The sequence below is a fragment of the Montipora capricornis genome, chromosome 3, assembly GCF_036669925.1.
Source record: "Montipora capricornis isolate CH-2021 chromosome 3, ASM3666992v2, whole genome shotgun sequence".
Taxonomy (NCBI): domain Eukaryota; kingdom Metazoa; phylum Cnidaria; class Anthozoa; order Scleractinia; family Acroporidae; genus Montipora; species Montipora capricornis.
The window spans coordinates 27,423,912-27,443,911 of record NC_090885.1 but is presented as its reverse complement, the minus strand read 5'-3'; the positions used below and the strand labels follow the sequence as shown (position 1 = coordinate 27,443,911).

General features: G+C 39.9%; 1 protein-coding gene and 2 non-coding genes across 3 annotated transcripts in view; all 3 read right to left on the bottom strand.

The window, feature by feature from the left end:
- The window catches only part of LOC138042727 (gamma-aminobutyric acid type B receptor subunit 2-like), a 60,117-nt gene that overhangs the window by 13,111 nt on the left and 27,006 nt on the right, over positions 1 to 20,000 (bottom strand). Inside the window, exons 3-16 of the mRNA XM_068888713.1 lie at positions 18,820 to 19,081; positions 15,362 to 15,499; positions 13,069 to 13,341; positions 12,180 to 12,245; positions 11,847 to 12,041; positions 10,572 to 10,808; positions 9,334 to 9,397; positions 8,514 to 8,597; positions 6,400 to 6,550; positions 5,895 to 6,012; positions 4,131 to 4,238; positions 3,622 to 3,747; positions 3,167 to 3,263; positions 2,847 to 3,082 (exon numbers count right to left, since the gene is read on the bottom strand). Coding sequence (XP_068744814.1) covers positions 2,847 to 3,082; positions 3,167 to 3,263; positions 3,622 to 3,747; positions 4,131 to 4,238; positions 5,895 to 6,012; positions 6,400 to 6,550; positions 8,514 to 8,597; positions 9,334 to 9,397; positions 10,572 to 10,808; positions 11,847 to 12,041; positions 12,180 to 12,245; positions 13,069 to 13,341; positions 15,362 to 15,499; positions 18,820 to 19,047 — 2,121 coding nt within the window. The 5' untranslated portion in view covers positions 19,048 to 19,081. The remainder of the gene's footprint in view (positions 1 to 2,846; positions 3,083 to 3,166; positions 3,264 to 3,621; positions 3,748 to 4,130; positions 4,239 to 5,894; positions 6,013 to 6,399; positions 6,551 to 8,513; positions 8,598 to 9,333; positions 9,398 to 10,571; positions 10,809 to 11,846; positions 12,042 to 12,179; positions 12,246 to 13,068; positions 13,342 to 15,361; positions 15,500 to 18,819; positions 19,082 to 20,000) is intronic.
- On the bottom strand, positions 13,949 to 14,021 carry Trnay-gua (transfer RNA tyrosine (anticodon GUA)). The gene has a single exon. It is a non-coding gene; the product is annotated as a tRNA-Tyr (tRNA).
- On the bottom strand, positions 14,201 to 14,273 carry Trnah-gug (transfer RNA histidin (anticodon GUG)). Its single transcript has one exon. It is a non-coding gene; the product is annotated as a tRNA-His (tRNA).

Sequence of the window (20,000 nt, the reverse complement as noted above, 5' to 3'; positions counted from 1 at the left end):
AAGTAGGAGGAGAGAAAGGCGATTTTTTGGTTTTTTGTTTTGTTTTCAACCCCCCTAAAAAAAACCGTGCCTCTTTTTTCAACCACACCCCATAAAGAAAATCCCTTTCCAAACAGTTGATAAATAACCTAGGTTAATTAAATTCAGCCAGTTCGATTTAAATTTACCTAGTTTGATTTAAATGGACCTGAATTTAATTTCAACCTGTAACAGCTACCTCCTCCATTGTCCAGTCCACAATCCCCGCATTGTAGCGTACTACACCTACAGCCCAGGTATTGATGACATCGATCAAATTTCCTCCATTCAGTTTTGATCTAGCCTAAACGAAATCTTAATGTCTTGCGAGAAGATCCTTACTACTTGAACAAGTGAGTCTAGTTGATCTTTGCTAACTCCGTACAGCTTCACATCATCCATGAATAGTAGGTGGTTAATGGGCTTCATGTCCTTTGCCAGTTTGTATCCAGCTCTCATTTTTCGTAGGACTAGGGTCAAGGGTAACATGATCACTATAAACAGTAGTGGTGACAAGGAGTCACCTTGAAAAATTCCTCTGCTAATGTCCACCTGCCCGAGAGCATTTCCTCCTCATGTCAATACTGTCTTCCAGTTCACCATGCTGTTGTTAATTATAGAGATCAATTTCTTGGCAGCCCCACCCATCTCCAGGAATTTCAGGATCCATGAATACAGCACCATATCATATGCCTTCTTGCAGTCTATCCAAGTCATGACAAGTTTGTCAACCTTCTCCGGCAGTTCTTCAGGATTTCCTTGTCTACAAGCAATTGATCTTTAGTTCCTCGGGATCCCTTCCTGCACCCCTTCTGTTCATCTGTTAGCAGTCCATTCCTTTCCAAGTGGTGGTATAACTTCTCTCTCATAACTCCTGTCAAGAGCTTCCACGTCATGGGTACGCAGGCAATAGGGCGGTAGTTGCTGGCCTGGGCACCCTTCGCTGTATCCTTTTGTATCAAAACTGTTTTTCCCCTGACCATCCACTCTGGTACATTCCCTTGACATATGCAGTCTTGCAAGCATTCTTGCAACCTAGAGTGCAATCCTTAAACCAGAACCCCTGACAAAGATCAGGGCTGGCTGCCTTCCAGTTTGCCATCTTGCTCACTCCATTTCTAATATCCTCCACAGTGATGCTGATATCTTCTTACACCTCTGTTGTACTGAACTCCACCTCTACATCATCTAGCCAAGATGCTCTGTCATCGTGTCCGACTTCCTCCGACTAGATCTTGATCCAGAAGGAGGTTGCTTCTGTGGGATCAGGTAACACCGTTTCTCCTCGTTCCTTTCCATCTAGTGTTTTGTAGAACAGCGTCTGTTTGGTTCTAAACAGGTGGTTCTGTTTGATCTGTTGACATCTCTCGTCGTATCTTTTGATCTTAACTCAACCTGCCTTGATCTTCTGTTTCAACATGCCTGAGACATACAAAGTTCCCCTTTCCTCAAGATGATATTTTCTGTTCAACCTTTCCTCTCTCTTTGCTTCAGTATCATGTTTCCTCTTCGGATTTCCTCAATCTTTCTCATGCAGGTCTTTCGCCAAGTTTCGATATTCCCTTAATCCTTCTCCTTGAGAATGGCTCTTCAGATAGTCTCCCTGTCCTGCCTTTTATCATTCCAATTCTCTCTGTAGTAACATATCTAGCTGCATACATTAAATAATTCAGTTCAATGATGTTGTGCGTCTGAAACCTTTTGACGGCTTCATTGATTTTTCCAACTTCTGCTTTCAGCTTCGTTCTTTCGCATGACGTCAGTGATGGTAATCCTATTCTCTGTTCTTCTAGTTGTATAATTTCTAGGATCCTGTCGCAAAGGGCTTCCAGTTCTGGGCTGCTCTCTTCCTGTAATTCTCCAGCAGTGAAAACTCTGGGTTCCTCTTCACGTTGGTGTTCTTCTTGGGTATCAGAAGTTGTTGCATGGTCTGGTGTATCTGTGGTAAGAAGCTTCGTCCTTTCAGTCTCCTGATGTTCATAGTCTGGTGTATCTGTGGCGTGGAGCTCTGTAGTTTCAATCTCCTGATGTTCATGTCTTACTTGTATGGCTATTTCCTCTTGCTCTACAGTCTCTAGCCACTTCTTCTTCTTAATCTGGTGTTCATAATCAGCCAATCTCTGCTCGGTGACTTCTGTTAGTTCGTTGTTGATGTTACGGGCTTTCGACAGGTCTAGCAATCTTTTCCTTTACCTTCGCCTCTCTGGTTCACTCCTGATGTAACATTCAAACAGCCGTTTGTTTTCCTCCTTTGACCATCCTAATCTCTTCTATCGTCGTTCAAAAGCCAGGATGATGACCAGGCCTGCGCTGCTGATCCACAGTACCGGACGAGACACCTTCACTACAAGCTCCAGTCCCGTTGACGGCGTTAGTGTGAAATTCAATATTTGACATTCATTCAATATTTGACATTCTCTCATCAAATGAGGTTTTTGTAACCCTAACACGGGTGGCTTTTTGGGTTGTTGGAACTTGCCAAAGGTGCCACCCAAGACTCTGGTGGGCGGGAGAGTCCATATTCCCGTGGTAGGCTAAGGCACCGACCTGTTCTACCCCAGTTCCCATTATTATTATTATTATTATTATTATTATTATTATTATTATTATTGAGGCCTTCAAAATTTTGGGTTATCCAAAGATGATTTTGTTCTCTTGTTAACGTCATGTTTAAATAAGAAATCTAAACTTTTGATGCAAGTGAATTTAATTTACTTCAACTTGTCAGATACCTGCCGGTGTTATCAATACTGAATGGTGCAAGCGCATACACACAATGGCACATACTCCGTGCTAAAATTATCGAACAATTTCATTTTCTGTCTTACCTTTGGTACAAACACGAGGCAAAGGGTTAAAGTCGTACAGAAGATGGTCAGGAAAGACGTTAAAGCGAACTGGGTGGTTGGTCTATCATGGACGAGGCCCAAAATAGGTATCACGAGTGCGCAAGGAATGATGACGTTGTAAACAGATAGACCAATCATTTTGCTGTCGTTTAAGGCAGGAATGTGAACTTTACGGGTTTCCCAGGCGAGGTAAGCTCCAAATAACAGCAGCAATCCTATAAACAAGAAGTAATAAAATGTGTGTTCATATGATAACTGTTCCTGCCAATTGCTTTGGTGTTTAACTCGTGTCTTCTTACCTTTATATCCGAACATGGTTCCCTGCCAAATTGTTATATGTTGGCTGGTGCAAGTGGTTACATAAAGTTGTATAGCGGTGTCAAAATCTGGTGATATCTGAGCAAAATGAGAAATAACGTCAGAAAACTAGAACATTTATATCAACTGGGTTGATAATCGGCCTCATTAGCGAATCCTAAGGCTTTGACAAAGAAAAAAAGAAAGATGGGTGTATCAACTCTAAAAATGTGGTGAGTAAAGAACTTATTATTCCAAAGGTATTTTTTTGTTTAATTTAGTGAAGCTTTAACTCGTTCCTAGGATCTTTCCCTTCGCTTTGGTCAAAGCCACACGAAAGGTACAGGGAACGAGGTTTAGTGAAGATGTTTGGACCATGAAAAAAATCGGCAAAAAGGGACAGACGTGGACAAATACAGTTGGTAATTGGTAAAGAAAACATTGCAACAGTGTATACCTCCAGTTCCAAGTTCTGAGCTTGATTGGTTAATGGATCGACTAACTGCCACGTTAGGAGAATAATGAAGTCAATCAAGAGAAGGAAACCAACCATGCCATAGAGCTGACGGTCTCGAATGATAACCTTTGGAAAACAATTTTTCGGCGAACCATCTGAATAAATCACTTGTTTTTTAATGTGGTCTTTGAGGGTTAGGGTATGGTAAAGTAGGGGAGACACTCGACTTTCAATTACTTCAAGTTTCATGAATTCGAACTAGTCCCACACAATGTAAAGTTCAGTGACATTGTGAATTTTACGACGTCATTCCCTACACGTACAGGACAAGATAGACCAAGATAAATCCAAAATGGCAGCCCCTGATAATTTTTGTAAACACATAAAATCTCTTCGTTTATGATGATTGTTCCAGCTTTTTCCACTAAAAAAATGGAGTTTGTTCATTTACTTAATGGACTAAGTTTACATCAAACTAAAGAGAAGTTCTTGTGCTGTAATTGCCTTACTCTCTTGGTGCTGTTGGAATTAAGGAAAATCACATGCACTCGCCACGTCTTGCTAAACATAGCTCCAAAACCCAAACTAAATCCAATCACTACAATCCATATTTCTGCCTGAAAGAAGAAAGAAGGAAAAAGAGCTGGTGTTCAACAATGAACTCTTCCATTAAAAGCTAGACGTATCATCCACTTTCCTTTGTCTTTGCCCACTAAACCTCTCTTTCAAGCTGAATTTTAAGATATCGAAAAAGGCGTATTTAAGCAATTGTTGCTTTACAGATACCTTCAGGTGGCTCCAGCCGGATTCGAACCCATGACCCTCTGTGATGCCGGTGCAATGCTCTACCAACTGAGGTTTGAAGCTACATAGTAAGGAGCGGGTCAATTTATTGGGCTCATTTGTTCCCGACTCGATAAATGAAATGAATTCGTTTCGTTTCATTTAATGAATTAAAAATTCTTAAATTAAATAAATCTGAAATTTTTTTGTCACTTTTTGGTTAGTGCGTTGCTTGAACCACAATCAGGAAACCTTGAAAGGACAATGCACTGCATTTATCAATGGGCTATTTCCGAGTTGCTGTTTGTCTCGGTTTCGAAGTGAGTCTTGGTGCTCAACTATTGAAGGGGAAATTAGTTTGATTTGCATAAGAATACGCAACTCATTTCCATTTGAATGTTTGTGCACCATGACTCGCTTTGAAACTGGGGCGTGCAGCAACTCGGAAATGGGCTATTGCTTGAACGTCGTAAGATCGTAAAAACTCTTGGTGGTTTTCAAGTAGTCCAGTGACTAGTCTCACTTGAATTGACGTGATAAAAATTCAAATTGTAAAAACCATCATGTTAAACAAGAGCGTGGAGTAATACTGGTTTCTACGGAGTAGCATAAAATTATCATACCTTTCGTTGTGAGAGCCTTGAGAACCCCGGGTACTATGTTGTGATACGCATAAGCGTGTTTATCAGCTCTATTTCGCTAACGGTTTTGACGTCATAAACTTCTTGAAGTGCTGAGGAATTGTGCTTGTTTTCAAAACGACGAGCATTACCCAAAAGCACCCCTGTTCAAGCAAGAACGTAAACCTTAATACACCGTTTGTAAATCTGTTGAAACTACTTGCGATTGGAAAATATTTTATCATTTAGCATTCATCATCATTTGACGTCAAATGAAAATAAAAGCACTCCACGGTTTTTAGTTGCTCTCACTACATCAGGTGTCATCCATGCTACCCCATTCAAATCAGCATGACTTAATTTTAAGCTGTTGTTTACACATCAGCACTTGGACAAAGTCTTATCCTTCTTTTGTTATTTACTCTCTCCGCATTCCGTGTTTTCAGTCAAATAACGTTGTTACAGAAACGCATCATATAGCTGGAAAGGATTAACTTGGGCAAACATTTATTTTACGTATGCTACGTTCGTTTATCACCAAGGCGGGCACAACCGGCAGGATTGTTTCGTCCGCTTTCCACTGAAGAGATATTACCGTGCTTCTTGCGCCCATCCTTATTCTACACGTATTGAGCAGACTCTCTTAACCTGTGTTCGCCCTAAACGAATTTTTGCGTCTCGCACACTCAGTCCTGTTTAGAGCCTTGACGAATAAAATGACCGACAGATAATTCGTCGTGACTTATTATGCGTCTCTCATTCGATTTTTCTTTCCAAAATTGATTTTTAGAATTCAATCATCCATTTATCGAGCCTAATTCGTGGAATCACTTTTTCTTCGACAGCCTTTTATTTCTATACTCAACTGACCTGACAACTTGTGCGTTGGTCCTCTTTGTTCAAACCGAATAGCACACCGGAGATATACACCAGTATGCAACCGACGATAATTATGTTGTTCATATTGGGAGAGGACATTTTGATATATCTGCGAAGAAAACAACTAGTTAAAGCTTCATAAATGGCCCTGGGGTTGGATACCGACACAGAAAATAGAAAAAGGAAGTTGAGTGACGTCGACGATGATTTTTATGCCCTCAATTGTTAAAAGGTGCTTCATTGAAAAAGAAATAAAACTGTATTTGCTAAATAGGGGAACGAGTTGAAGAGTGGCTTTTTTGAATGTCGACTAGGGAAAGGGAGAAACATGCTATGGAAGAAAGAGACTTGAAATAATCGAAAAACTGAAATCATAGGGTTCCTAACAGAAACCGAATCATTGATTACAAATTCGGACATTTAACTGCAACTGCAGACCTAACCCGTGGCAGCTACATGAAATTAAACTGGGTTCAGGTTCAAATGGAGGTCTTACCTGACATTTTGATGGTAAACATTGAATATGAGAAAGGTTAGTGCCATAATCACACCAAGAGTTGATAAAGTGAATACGGACCAAAACAAAATTGGGTGGACACCCTCCCGCTTCTCCTCGATGTACAAGCCATCCACAGGGATTTTTCCACCTTGACATTGAAAAGAAAGAAAGCTCTTGGTCAAAAACAAACAGGTCTGAAAAAGGTTTAAATCTTTGTTAAACAGGTAGACGTTCCAGGCCTTTGTATCACAACTGGTGACTGAAACATCGATGAAATTTACCAACGCGTTCACGACAAACGGCAGACGTCAGACGTCAGGATCAACTTGTGTGTTGGCTGCAGACAATCAAGGAACTTCTAGAAAGGGCGCAGCAAACTAGGATATATATGTCATTTGCCGGCTGGGAAGTCCGTGTAACGAAAAACTGTGACCGTGGTCTTGACGAGGTCTCTGAATTGTTGGCTCGCATCGCGCTTGATAGCAAATGCAGTAAGCGACCTACAAACTGAACGTTTCATAGAGAAATATCTTTCTTTGAATTTTGTTTCCAAGCCTCTTGTCTAACAAAAATCTGTTTTGAAACTAACTCTATATAAACACGGATTCGGTGTCAAAACAATGGAAATTTAAGGTCAAGGACAAAGACCCTCAGAGCGTCATGCCTGTGAGCAGAGTTCGGACCGCGCGAGGAACCAATCGGATTGCAGGATTCGATACCGAACGCTCTTGGAAAAATATAAAAGAGAATGTTTATCCCTTTACTAGAAGCAACAGCGTGCAGTTTGACTTTTCTACGTAAACGCAAGCTAAATCTCTCTATTTAGTCCGCCAAGCTGATACGAATTAAGGGATAAGGCATTCTCTTCTTTCTCAAATCTCATAATACACCTCTTTTACCTTCCTTCCCCCCCCCCCCCCCCCTTGCACAAAAAAAAATGAGTAGGCATTGTTTTCGATTTCAAATTGCAAACTACGATTAAGCAAAACTTTTGGGGGATAAAGATGTGTGTAATGGGATTTGAGAAAGTAGGGGATAGACCGCTTTTCAATTCAGTGTCGAAAGTAATTTTGCCACCGCCCTTGATTTTCCATTAATTCGTTCGATGATTGGCTTTAAAAGAATCTGGCACCACAACCTAAGCCAATCAGAATTAAGAGCAAATTGAAATAAGATTTGATGGCGAACATGTTTTCCTACCCCTAGCAGGGGTCAGCAACCATTGACTGAGAGCCATTAACTTGTACCTCCAGTTGTAGCCATCCTTTTCGAACTAATGATTGTTTTTGGATTGCTATTAATATAAATTATTATTATTAATGTCACGCAATCGGAGACACTGATTTGCGAAGTTGACTATACTTGGTGAGAGAAGCTGTCTCTAGATTTTGGTGGTCGGAGGGAAGGAAAGACCAAGAAACACCAAGTCATGCCATTGGGATCCTGCAACGGTTTCACGTTTTGCTTTACTTTATAAGTCTCGTTGCGTTTTCATTGATCATTCACGTCTTTCGTGATTGGTTAAAGGCTCTGTGTCACGATAGTACAGTTGATTTTGTGTAGTTTTTACCACTTATACTCGCCCCTTTTCGCTATGCAACTTAACGTTAACCTAGAAATTACTTTTAAACAAGACAAATCAAAGTTTCATGACGATAAAAGGTCTAGGCCATATATAATTTAAGTTACACACAAGGATAAACTTTGAAAAACCGTTTCGCTTAAAAGTTTTCAAAAACCCCAAATGCAATCCATTTTAATCTTCTTCAGTTTTGCCCATCCCTGCCTCCTTTTGTATTTGCCGTTTTGTTGAAACATTCTTTCGCTTGCCATTTCAAAGTCGTTAAATTTGACAAAGTTTCGTGACACAGTCCCTCTAAAATAAAACTATTCGTTTAAAGTTAACGAAGCTCTCCATAATAAACCGCTTTTATAAATCGAATCTACCGTTTTTTCTCGATTAAATGCTCCAGGAGTTTATTTAAGTATGGGCAGTCTTGACCCGGCGTTGTTTTCGAGGCTGAAGTTTAATCTGAGTCCGGCGTTCAGACGAGAAAGTACGGTAAATGTGTTTCATCATGAGTGAAGATGAACATGTGTTTTAGTTTTACCTTCCCACACGTAATCGCCGTCGCCATTGTCTTCGTAATTTCCAGTTTCCATGTCATAAAACCCCACCCTTCTCTCTGTGTCACCTGATAAAAGTAAAGCGCGCAAAGCAAATGTTCTGTATCTGTGTCCAGTATCGAATAGACCAATCTCGATGGAATAAATATAAGGATTTGTATGAGTTTATTTCCCTAAGCCTCGAGATGATGCCTTTTGTTTAGGACTGAATTTTAATATCGAAATTGGTCTATTGGATAATAATATACAAGGCCAAAGGGTTGATTGAAAGTGGCTGTGTGAATGCTTAGACAGTCAGAAAAAAGAAGCAAGGTATTCATTTTGGTGCTGCTAGGTGGCTCGTTACTGAATAGCGAGTCGTTGAGCCTGTATTTAATGGCTACAACGACTGTAATCTATAATTTACCGTTTATTAGAAAAGGGACTGAATAACGGAAAGCATTAATTATCTAAGTTTAGAAATTGCGTTTCTAACGTTCCTAGAGTTCCGATTTAAAAACTAAACCCCACCGATTAGCTCATGTACTGTAAGATCTCGTCCAGTGTTGCCATAAGCACAAATTTCTTGAGCGGGAAGCAAAATTCTAGAATATCCGAACTTTTGGATTCTATTAAAGTATAATAAAACAGTTGGTTGATGAAACGTTGATATTTACTCTCTCAGGCCGAATAGGCACTTATCTAATATTTGTTTAAAAAATTCGAAAGTTAAGAGCCCGCCAAAACGAAGAGCATCAAAATCCTTAAACAAAACGACGTCTAGTATATGTATACTTTAGAAAAGACATTATAGTCAATACTCACCTTGTATTTGACGCACTTCTAGCTTTGATATTCGATCGTTGTTACTGTCAAATTTCACGTGGCCCTAAATATTAAAACAAAACAATTCAACGAGGAGGTTTATTTTTTCATGTTGACTGGGGATACTCGGAGAAAATCCCGAGTGCTTTTTTGAAGGAGCCGAAACTACGACCGTCCGATTACTAGTTCGGATGCACTACCACTGAGCTACAGGAGACTCGTGGGACCAGTTTCACGTCCATTGTAATTATGCAAATAACAATAGCTTTTCTCACACGCTTGTATATAAACTAAGTGATAGGAATTTTCTTTATTAAATACTGCCTGATGAGTGCGTAAGCACGAAACTCGGAGTAACAGTGAATCATGTGTTGGTTTCATTAGCCTCACCTTTCTACGATTTAGCTCTACACTTATGTGTATTTAACAGTGTTGGCAGCCTTTTTATTATTATCACATGTAGTTATAAATTCTCTTCTGATTGGTGGATGCATTTCCTTTGCTGAAATTGTTGATGTAAATCTTCTTAGAATCTGTGTTTGACGCGTACATTTTTAGTCGCAAATGACCAAATCTCCCAGAATGCATGCACTAAATATCCGTCTCAAACAAACTGGATTTGACAATTTTTCAGGGAGACAATGTTACCGCCTTTGGCGGGAGGTTGTGCTCTTGCCGCGATCGCTTCGGCCCCTCCTAGCACCATAAAGTGTTAATTACTTCTTTGACCACAACCACACCTGTAGTTTAATAAATATTTCAGCGTTTTATATTCAATATGGAATCCAGGTAATTGCTAAATTTAACCGTCCAGAATACACTAGATTGCATCTCAGAGAACTTCAGTCTCGAAAATTTTCCCCGAGGAGCATGTGTCCGAAACTCCTTAGAAAAGTACACCGTTCGCAGTCCTGATGGACGCTATCGTGCCCATACCCCCCGGTCACAGTATATCTCGCGGCCCCCTCTATCACAAAACCTCCGTCCACCCCTGTATAGTGTGTTTTCACTTGACGCCAACGAGGCCATGTTGGTGTACCTAACTTATTCTCCGGGGAAGCAAGCTCTATTGTCATGCAAACGTTTTCTTTTGTTTCGGAAGAAAAACAAGATTACTGATCACTTAAGGGAAAACACTTATGTTAATGAAACAAAAGTAAATCTCTTTAAACGAAGGTGTAATTTTTCGGTGGGGAAGGGGATGGGAAGAAAGATCACTCACCATAGATGTTACTCACCGTCATACCACGGAATGAAATTCTTTTCATAGTATTGACAAAGATTTTGCTCATGTTAGCTTGACTGTAAGTGAAGTCACTCAAGTTTAGGTTCTGTTTCTCAAGCTCTTGGATCGAAGCGTCGAGTGTTAATGCGCATGTCCAAGCAGCATCGTATCCGAACGACGCAAACGTATTTTCTGTATACCCTGACTCGTTTAATCGCCTCCGGTAGGTGTTGTATAGTTCCTGGGGAGTCTTAAGAAAGACATCAAGTTTTTTTAGGATTACGTCTAATTTACTAGTTTAGAATCGCTCACCTAGGCCCATATATGTTGGTCCTTTAACGGAATTTTTGAATGGGTTTACACCCTTTGCCTAAGAATTACGAACATTACGAATCAGATTTACACTTCAGCCGCAGAGACCACGATGCCGGATGTTTTAGCCCATTTTCAAGTTTATTTTCAAAACTTAAGATATCCAGCGTATAGCAATGCTAATTGAAACGTGTAATGCAATGGCGTACATGAAAGTAAACTTACAAGACACGACACTATGATAACAAGAAACCTAACAATACATTTTGCGATTATACAATAGACAAGCTATAAAGAAAAGTTGCATACGTACATAGATATTAAAATAAGTGGACGAATAAAGGAATATAACAGAATTATAGGGTACGATAGTAATGATTACTCAATGGGCCATTTCCGAGTTCATGTCTGCCTCCTCTTCAAAGGGAGTCTAAGTGTGAAGTTTTTGTCATGGTAATTAGTTCTACTTTAAATAGGAATGAAAAATAATTTTCATAAGAAAAACTTCGCACTTAGACTCGCTTTGAAGAGGAGGCAGACATCAACTCGGAAATGGCCCATGCAATGAGTAATCAATGGGTGGGCGTCAACATAAGCATCCTTAACTCCGAGTATTGTACTAAGCAGAAATTTGCTAATTCGTTTTTTGAGCGGCCTTTTTGCAATCAAGTGCTACTCAGGATGAAGAGAGTTCCATTATTAGCGAAAGACTTCAACTGTAAGTTCAGTCGCTCCTCACTGACAAAATAGTTATCTACCCATAGCTGATGATCACATCCTCATGATGCACTGGAATGGAATTATACCTGGTCTTGACACTTTCTTGTGACAGAGAGGGGATAAGCTCTGACCATGTGCTCATTTGGCTTTTGAGGTTCTCCGTTATTCCTTTATTTTTATTATGTTAAGGTTTATTCAGCAACTTGTTTGCTGACCTTCTTTTCAGTCAAATCTTATCGGACTTATCGATGCATACCTTGCCACAAATGGTTGGTCCCGGAAGTGGACTAAGCTTTAATTCTCCCGTTCCAATGTTGTTGCTAAGACCTTTGCGGACTTGCTCTGGTGTACAGTCAACGAGATGACTTTGCTGTTTCCACCAATTGGCTTGGTTCCGACCAGAAATTAAAATCCATACGTATTTGGGTCCGTACATTCCCTGCTTGTATGCCTGTGAGATATCAAAGACGTTTTATTTCAATCAATAGCTCCTGAAATGCGCGTATAATAAGATAAGCGCTTATTTTGATAGTGTTCTCGAAACAGACTTTCAAATTCAATACTTAGGAAACGCAGGTCAGTTATTTACCTCGCAAAAGGTGATGTAATGTTGATATGGATAGAAAAACGCGAATATTACGCGAGCATCCTTTTTCTGAAAAAAGAAAGTAATTAAAAAAGTTACATTAAGTGGACTGAAGCACAACAACTGAAACTTTTTTTTATAATTTGTCAGTGGTGCAGGAAAGCATGAGAAAACTGTGAAGTGTAAACATTAATGTTGTGAGTTTGTGTATTTCAGGGCTGACAAAACGTTCTACTCTTAGCCCTAGTTTTTTTAGACGAACTTGACGCCGGATTTAAAGTAAGATCATGTTGACTGTATAGTACGCTTATAGTGAGGGTATATTGAGGTTTACACGAAAGTAAATTACCAGAATAAAAATGAAAAAAAGCTTAAAATATATTGGTGTCGAATCGTTCTTTATTCGAATTGCTTCGATGACGAACGGCATGAAAAGAGGTCTCTACCCTGAGTCCAAACTGGCTTTGTTGAACACGCACCGCTGTCACATAGCCATGAAAGAATGCGGTACGACTTGAGGATAGCAGAACTACTATATAGGAATGCGTGGAACAGAGTGGTTTTGAGTTACGGCCAGCAAACATAAAAGTGAGCATGCGTCCAAGATCGTGAAAGACAGTTAAATGAAAGCGAGTTCCGGCAAAAGAGCAGATGTCTCTTGTCCTCCCGCGCTCCCGCAAAGCAAATAAAAGAGAAAAAGGAGGTCTCTGCCAGCAGATGATTTTTGAGGCGGGATGTTGTGGTTGTTGAAATCCTGGGTAGGGTCACTGAAAGCATGGTTATCGCTGAAATTAAGATTGACTATGTACATGTACACACGGCATTTACATGACTGTACATGTGTTCGTGCATCTTATCTGGACATAGTGAACTGAGGCGTGCACTCTTTTACCTTAAGGTTTTCTATGGCAAATCTTGGGTGATCTTTAAAGCTCTCATAAGCGAGAACAGAAAAGTTAGCAGCCTCCAGTAAATCAACCAAAGAATTGCTGATTCCCGTAAACACGTCGTTGTTTTGTTGTAGGATGGCGACTCTCTTCCATTTGAATCGCCGCAAAATTGCAATCCGACCAAGGTTGGAGAACTTTTCTGAGGGATTTGTTCGGAAATACAGGGGATAGAGTAATTTTGAAGAAAGCAGGGGCGAGGAGTTGGAGAATCCAATCTGGAATAATAAAAAGACATTGGGCACCATCTTGAATTAATAAAAAAAATTGATAATTCACCTTGTGCCACGAGTAATGAATGGATTATTCTAAGCTGGGTGATTTCCTTAGAACATCCAGTACACATTTTCTTGCCAATCAGAGCCGAAGGCAGTATTTTTAGGTAACCAAAATGTTAGATATCATTCTTCTCAGCTTTACACCGGCGACGCATAAGTGCGTTTCATATCAGATCTGCGTATCAATCCAGTAATACAGAAGAGGGTCTCAGAGGTACGGTGGCCCACAAGTGACATGCTGCAAATTCAGAATAGTTGCTTCAAATTAAAACATCAAAAGTATGCATACGCACTGAAGGAAGAGCAGGTACAAAACACAGGTCATTGTTTCAACAATACAGAAAGTATCCTAAACATCCATCAGAGCTAACCTTAGGCCTAATTAGGCCTAATGTTAGCATTTGTAAACAGGTAGGGTTGTTTCTGTGATGAAATGGTATATGAAATGAATCATATATGAGCTGCGGATATGAAATCAAGTGAAGCTGTGATCTTCGCAGTTATGAACGCAATTTTTACAATTGCGTAGAGAAGCCTGAAAAATTCAGGACTTCAACGGGGTTTGAACCCGTGACCTCGCGATTACGGTGCGACGCTCTAACCAACTGAGCTATGAAGCCACTGACGTTGGGAGCTGGTCGGTTGTGGGTTCTAATGGTCCCGTAAGGAATGAATCAATGATGAAATGGTATATGAAATGAATCATATATGAACTGCGGATATGAAATCAACGGAAGCTATGATCTTCGCAGTTATGAACGCAATTTTTACAATTGCGTAGAGAAGCCTGAAAAATTCAGGACTTCAACGGGGTTTGAACCCGTGACCTCGCGATCACGGTGCGACGCTCTAACTAACTGAGCTATGAAGCCACTGACATTGGGAGCTGGTCATTTGTGGGTTCTAATGGTCCCGTAAGGAATGAATCAATGATGAAATGGTATATGAAATGAATCATATATGAATTGCGGATATGACATCAAGTGAAGCTATGATCTTCGCAGTTACGAACGCAATTTTTACAATTACGTAGAGAAGCCTAAATATAAGATTCATTCCATATACCATATCATCATTGATTCATTCCTCACGGGACCACTAGAACCCACAAATGACCAGCTCCCAACGTCAGTGGCTTCATAGCTCAGTTGGTTAGAGCGTCGCACCGGAATCGCGAGGTCACGGGTTCAAACCCCGCTTCTCTACGCAATTGTAAAAATTGCGTTCATAGCTGCGAAGATCATAGCTTCACTTGATTTCATATCCGCAATTTATATATGATTCATTTCATATACCATTTTATCATTGATTCATTCCTCACGGGACCACTAGAACCCACAAATGACCAGCTCCCAACGTCAGTGGCTTCATAGCTCAGTTGGTTAGAGCGTCGCACCGGAATCGCGAGGTCACGGGTTCAAACCCCGTTGAAGTCCTGAATTTTGCAGGCTTCTCTACGCAATTGTAAAAATTGCGTTCATAACTGCGAAGATCACAGCTTCACTTGGTTGTTTCTGTGTTGGTAAAACAATGACCTGTGTTTGTACCTGTCCTTCATTCAGTGCGCGCGCCTACTGTGGGGGTTTTAATTTGCAGCAACTATTTTAAATTTGTAACTTTATATAATGTGCAGCAGCTTTATTTTATTTGCAGCACCTTTTTTGTTAATTTGCAGCAATTCTTTAATTTTGCAGCATGTTCCTTGTCGGCCACCGTACTGAGGTGATGTCAAAATCTTAGAAAACGAAACAGTGTGTCTCCCAAAAGCAATGCAAGCTGTCCAGCGAGAATATCACCGATGTTTTTATCATAATTTAACGTCTTCTGTCGTGCTCTCTCACTGGAGAAGCCGACAGTGAAATTGAATGTATGTTCTTGTAATTTTGAGCTTAATTAAAGACAAGGCAACAAGGGCTTTTTTACCGGGCCAATCACATTTCCACAGCAATGTCAAACTTACTTGCACTATATTCCAGTAATGAATTGCTTCGGCCACTGGTATCGCTGCCTTGGAACATCCGGGACCTAAGAACATAATCTTAGGTCTCCCAGATGAAATGTACTCCACCGATCTCCGTACTGCTTCGCCAACACTGCACTGTAATGATTAAAAATTCAAATTTTATATTCGTTGATGTCGATGGTGAGTTGAATTACGTAAGATCGGCGACGACAGTTACGGCAACGATATCATTTTAGGATAGACTTAAGCGAGTTTAATGACTTCACGATCATGCATGGCAACTCGTTTTGTACGTAATTTCCGCACTGTGAAATTAAATCTGATATTGGTATGGAATATTCATCGTCAAGCCATCATGTCCTTTCCAAAACTTCAAAGACCTAAGCTAGATTAATAATTTAGGCCTAAGCTTTCATTTTAAAATGGTTAGCTTTGTCGTGAAGTATGGCAACTAATCTTTTGCAGTGTTTAATATTGTTTTTTGCCAAGTGATAATACAGCATTATAAAACTAATAGTGTTTAAAATATTTTCCCTGCGCTTCTAGCGGTGTGGTGGTCAAGTGGTTATGTGACGGGTTAATCAACTTTCCCAGGTTCGAGTCCTTCTCAGGTTCGAGTCCAAAACACTTTGGTTGTCTTTTAAAAAACATGATCCATATCAAGCTTTCAGTCTTCTAAATTCACGATAATCGGGAGCTCCGCTTTTAAGCTTGGCTAAATCTATATATTTTTACATAAAGTAGTAGCTCGAACATCATAAACAACGATAGTGCTCTCTGTGATTAAGGTCATTAAACCATTTGAAATTAAAGGAATTTCGTTGAAAGGTAGAGATTTCTTAATAACAGAAGCGTTAAACGCTTACAACTAATTTCGAGAAAACACATTGTAAACGAATAGCCTGATGGAATAAATGATGCGTATAAAAGGAAAGACACTTCGTTTCCCATGATTCATAAAATATCTGACCTTTATGCGAGAGACTTGAAGAAACTAAGGAAAAGGCCACGAAAGGTCACGTTGCATTTGATTAAATGTCTGAAAGTTAACCATGACGACAGAATTTAAAAAAGTAAACAAAGTAAAGTAAAGTAACCATATTTAACGTCGATAACTCGTAACAGTAATTCAACTGACAAACCTGAGGTCGACGGTGCGCTCATTTTACTCCCCCCTCTCCATCAGTGCTCCGTTTTACGGGTATTTAAAGCTACTTAGCTACACGGAAAGGAAAGAAATCGAAACAAGGATGCGAGATCCGGGAATCGAACTCAGGACCTCTTGCACCAAGGTCGCGCACTAACCGACTGTGCCATCCTTGCTCCTTAAAGGAATTGCGCGCTAATTTGCTATAACATACAAAATGAACTTGTCAGTTTGATTGCTACGCTCTTACTTATTCTACTGTCGATAACATTGTTAGACAGACCAAAGGCTTTTGTTGGACCAAAGGCCAGGTTACAATAGCGGCTTTACTTGCGCATGCCTTTTACCAGTGGAGAAAATAACTTAATTTGCATGTCTTGACAGAAAGGGCTTGAAATCGTGCCAAGGGCCGACTTTCATTGGCTGGAAAAGGAGTAGTTTAATTTTGCAATCAATGCTGTAATAACAAGTGTCTCATCATTACATGCACACGTACACGCATTACCGGTGGCCCATTTGGTTGTACATCGGGCTTTAATGCGAGAGGTCGAGAGTTTCACCCTGGCCGGACCAACACTCAGGGTCTTAAAGTAACTGAGGAGGAAGTGCTGCCTTTGTAATTACAGCCGCAAATGGTTACACTTTCAAGTCTCGGATAAGGACTTCAAACCGGAGGTCCCGTCTCATAGCCCTTGTTGGAAACCAAATACTAGGGGACGTTAAAGAACCCACTCACTTCTCGAAAAGAGTAGGGAACGTTATCCTCGGTGTTGCGGTCTGACCTAATCTGGTCGGGGGCATCTTTCACTTCCTAAATAAATTGTAAACTGCGTAACAATTAAGCAGTCTGGCCAAAGTTCCCCACAAAAACATTGTAAATTAGTCCTGAAAAGCCCCGAGGGGAGAGACTTATAACTTCACTTCACAGGCTCGGAGCACCTGGTCCGTTTCTCAGATCAGTATGGCTGCTTGCATCGTGTGAGTCGCGCGTTGCGTATTTCTCCACCAAGAGTTCTTGGAAAAATGTTTAGCCTTCGTGTTCAGCAAGCGTGTTTTCAGCTATTATCTACCCTTCCTGTTTCCTTCGTGATCAGCTTAAAGTTCAGAAATCTTCCGGCATTCTCCTTGACATGTATGACAATTTACGGAAAAGATTTGACTGTTAAAATGTTAGGGATTTTTCATGTTTGTAAATGTCTGCCGGGTTATGGGCAAATCGTCACGTACGGCCACTGTCTGCTGCAAAAGTAACTTGTAAATCAAAAATCTGAAAAGATTGAGTTAGGACTTCACTCTTAGAATAGGGGTGAACCTCTACAGAGCTCAAAATAGAAAGATATAGCCTTAAAGATTAATCAGCAGTGGAACAGGAGGATTAAGGTCTTAAACTGAGGTCTTGTACTGCTTTGATTTCCAAAACAAAATCTGACCTCTGCTCAAATGTTGAGGCCGAATCGCGGAATTGAAATGGATTTTATGAGACCAGGGAAGACACTACAGGAAGGTAAATGGTGTTTTGGAATGTCGACTTCCATTTTGAGATATATTTCATCAGCCATTTGAGCTGAAATAGTGTAACGTCGCTTTTTTGGCTTGGAAAAGTAGATCGCTTTCAACCAATGGGAAGCATATGCAAAGACAGCATGTTTGTGTCGACGCTCGCAAGAAAATCGAAATGTTATCTCGCCTAGAGCAAATTGTTGTTGATTCCAATAAAATTTTTGACTGGGAAAACTGTTTGTTGATCATTTTGTCTTGTTAATTCATAGTTGTCTTTAGAAAGCAAAGTTTTGTTGACATCGACTATTGATTTGACTGTTAAAATGTTGGAGATTTTTCATGTTTGTAAATGTCTCCCGGGTTATGGGCAAATCGTCACGTACGGCCACTGTCTGCTGCAAAAGTAACTTGTAAATCGAAAATCTGAAAAGATTGAATTAGGAATTCACTCATTTTGTCTGACTGAAACTATGATTGTTTTTTTAAGCCCAAATGTGCAAGACTTCTCTTTGCAGTGACTGTTCTTAATGATTCCTTTCTTTGCATACAGTACCTAACGCGAAAGCTTTCTTATATGGCTACTTTAGTCACAGTGAAAACTTTTTTGTCTCTGTGCACCGTCTATGTTAAGTTGTTGTTCTCAATGCATAGTTATAATTATTGCTTAAGTGACATAAAAATGATTGTGTGTAAAAAAGAAAAATGCATCCACTAAAAATAAAAGTAGTTTATCGTTATAAGTCATTGTCGAGACTGAACAGTAAAATAAAATGTTCGAATGGGTTTTCTCTGAAAACTTCTGACAAACCTTGGAGTCCTTTATAAGAAGTTCCAAATGGTAGTCTCTCAGGTATTGTGAACTGTTGTTGATGTGATCGATAGCCATTTGAACAGCGGGTATGATCCCTGCCGAATTCCATCCTCCAAGAATCGTGTCGAGGCCGAATAGCCCTCCAATAAACAGAGTCTCTTTGCTTTGGCAGTAATGACAAAAGATCAGAAGAAAAGCGAAAACGAAGCGGTCTTTGCTCTTCATTTTGCTCCTGACATATGATCCAAAACCTCGAATCCTAAATAAGAATGACGAGAAACTCTTAAACTAAATTCGCCAGTAATTAACACATTTCTCCTCCAATAACATTGATAATTGGTTATCGATGTGGTATCATGATTGGTGTTGCTATGGCAATGCCTACGGATCTTGAGTTCCGAGTACCAGGGTGTCATTAACTGAAGATAAAGTCAACTTTTCTCCTTAAAAAAGCTGCTTTCAGCCTTTCACTAATGCGTTGCACCTGCATGAACGCCGACTTAAAATGCAACTTCTGTCGGAAATTTTAATGGAAAAAAAAATTTGTTCACATCTCGACTCTTACTCGCTCGACATACTCGCTTTAATTTATAGATAAATGTTTCTTTAAAAATGCTGTTAGCTGAAAAAACATGTATAATTCGGCCGACTTCTTTTCTTTCTGATTCAATGCATACGAAAGTATTTTACACCTCTTACAAACATGGTGATGCCTGAAGCAAACTTATAACTCTAGAAGACTTTGAAAATTCATGCAAAAAAGGGAAAGCTATTACTTTTGCTTACGTTAAGTAAGTCATTTTTTTCATGGCGCGAAAATACTCTTCAGGAAGGGGGATTACTCTTTTTTTTTCAAACGTTACCGATCTTACATTTTAACGTTAAAGGCCAAAACATAAAATCTACGCAAACAACGTGCAAACAAATGGGTGTTCCGAAGTGATAGGGACATACAAATTGATGACTTAATCGGGTGAACTTCTATTAAAATGCAAGTATACATCAATGTTATTGTTTCTAGGTCTGCCATCTTTAACACACAGATCAGTTAGAATGCTGACAATGCTGGCTGAAACCTTTTCATAAAAGAGGTAATTTTAGAACGACTCTAAAGTCGAAAGAAAAAGAGGATTATTTGCGACAAAAAAAACCCACTTTTTTCTTTGCCAGCAAGTATC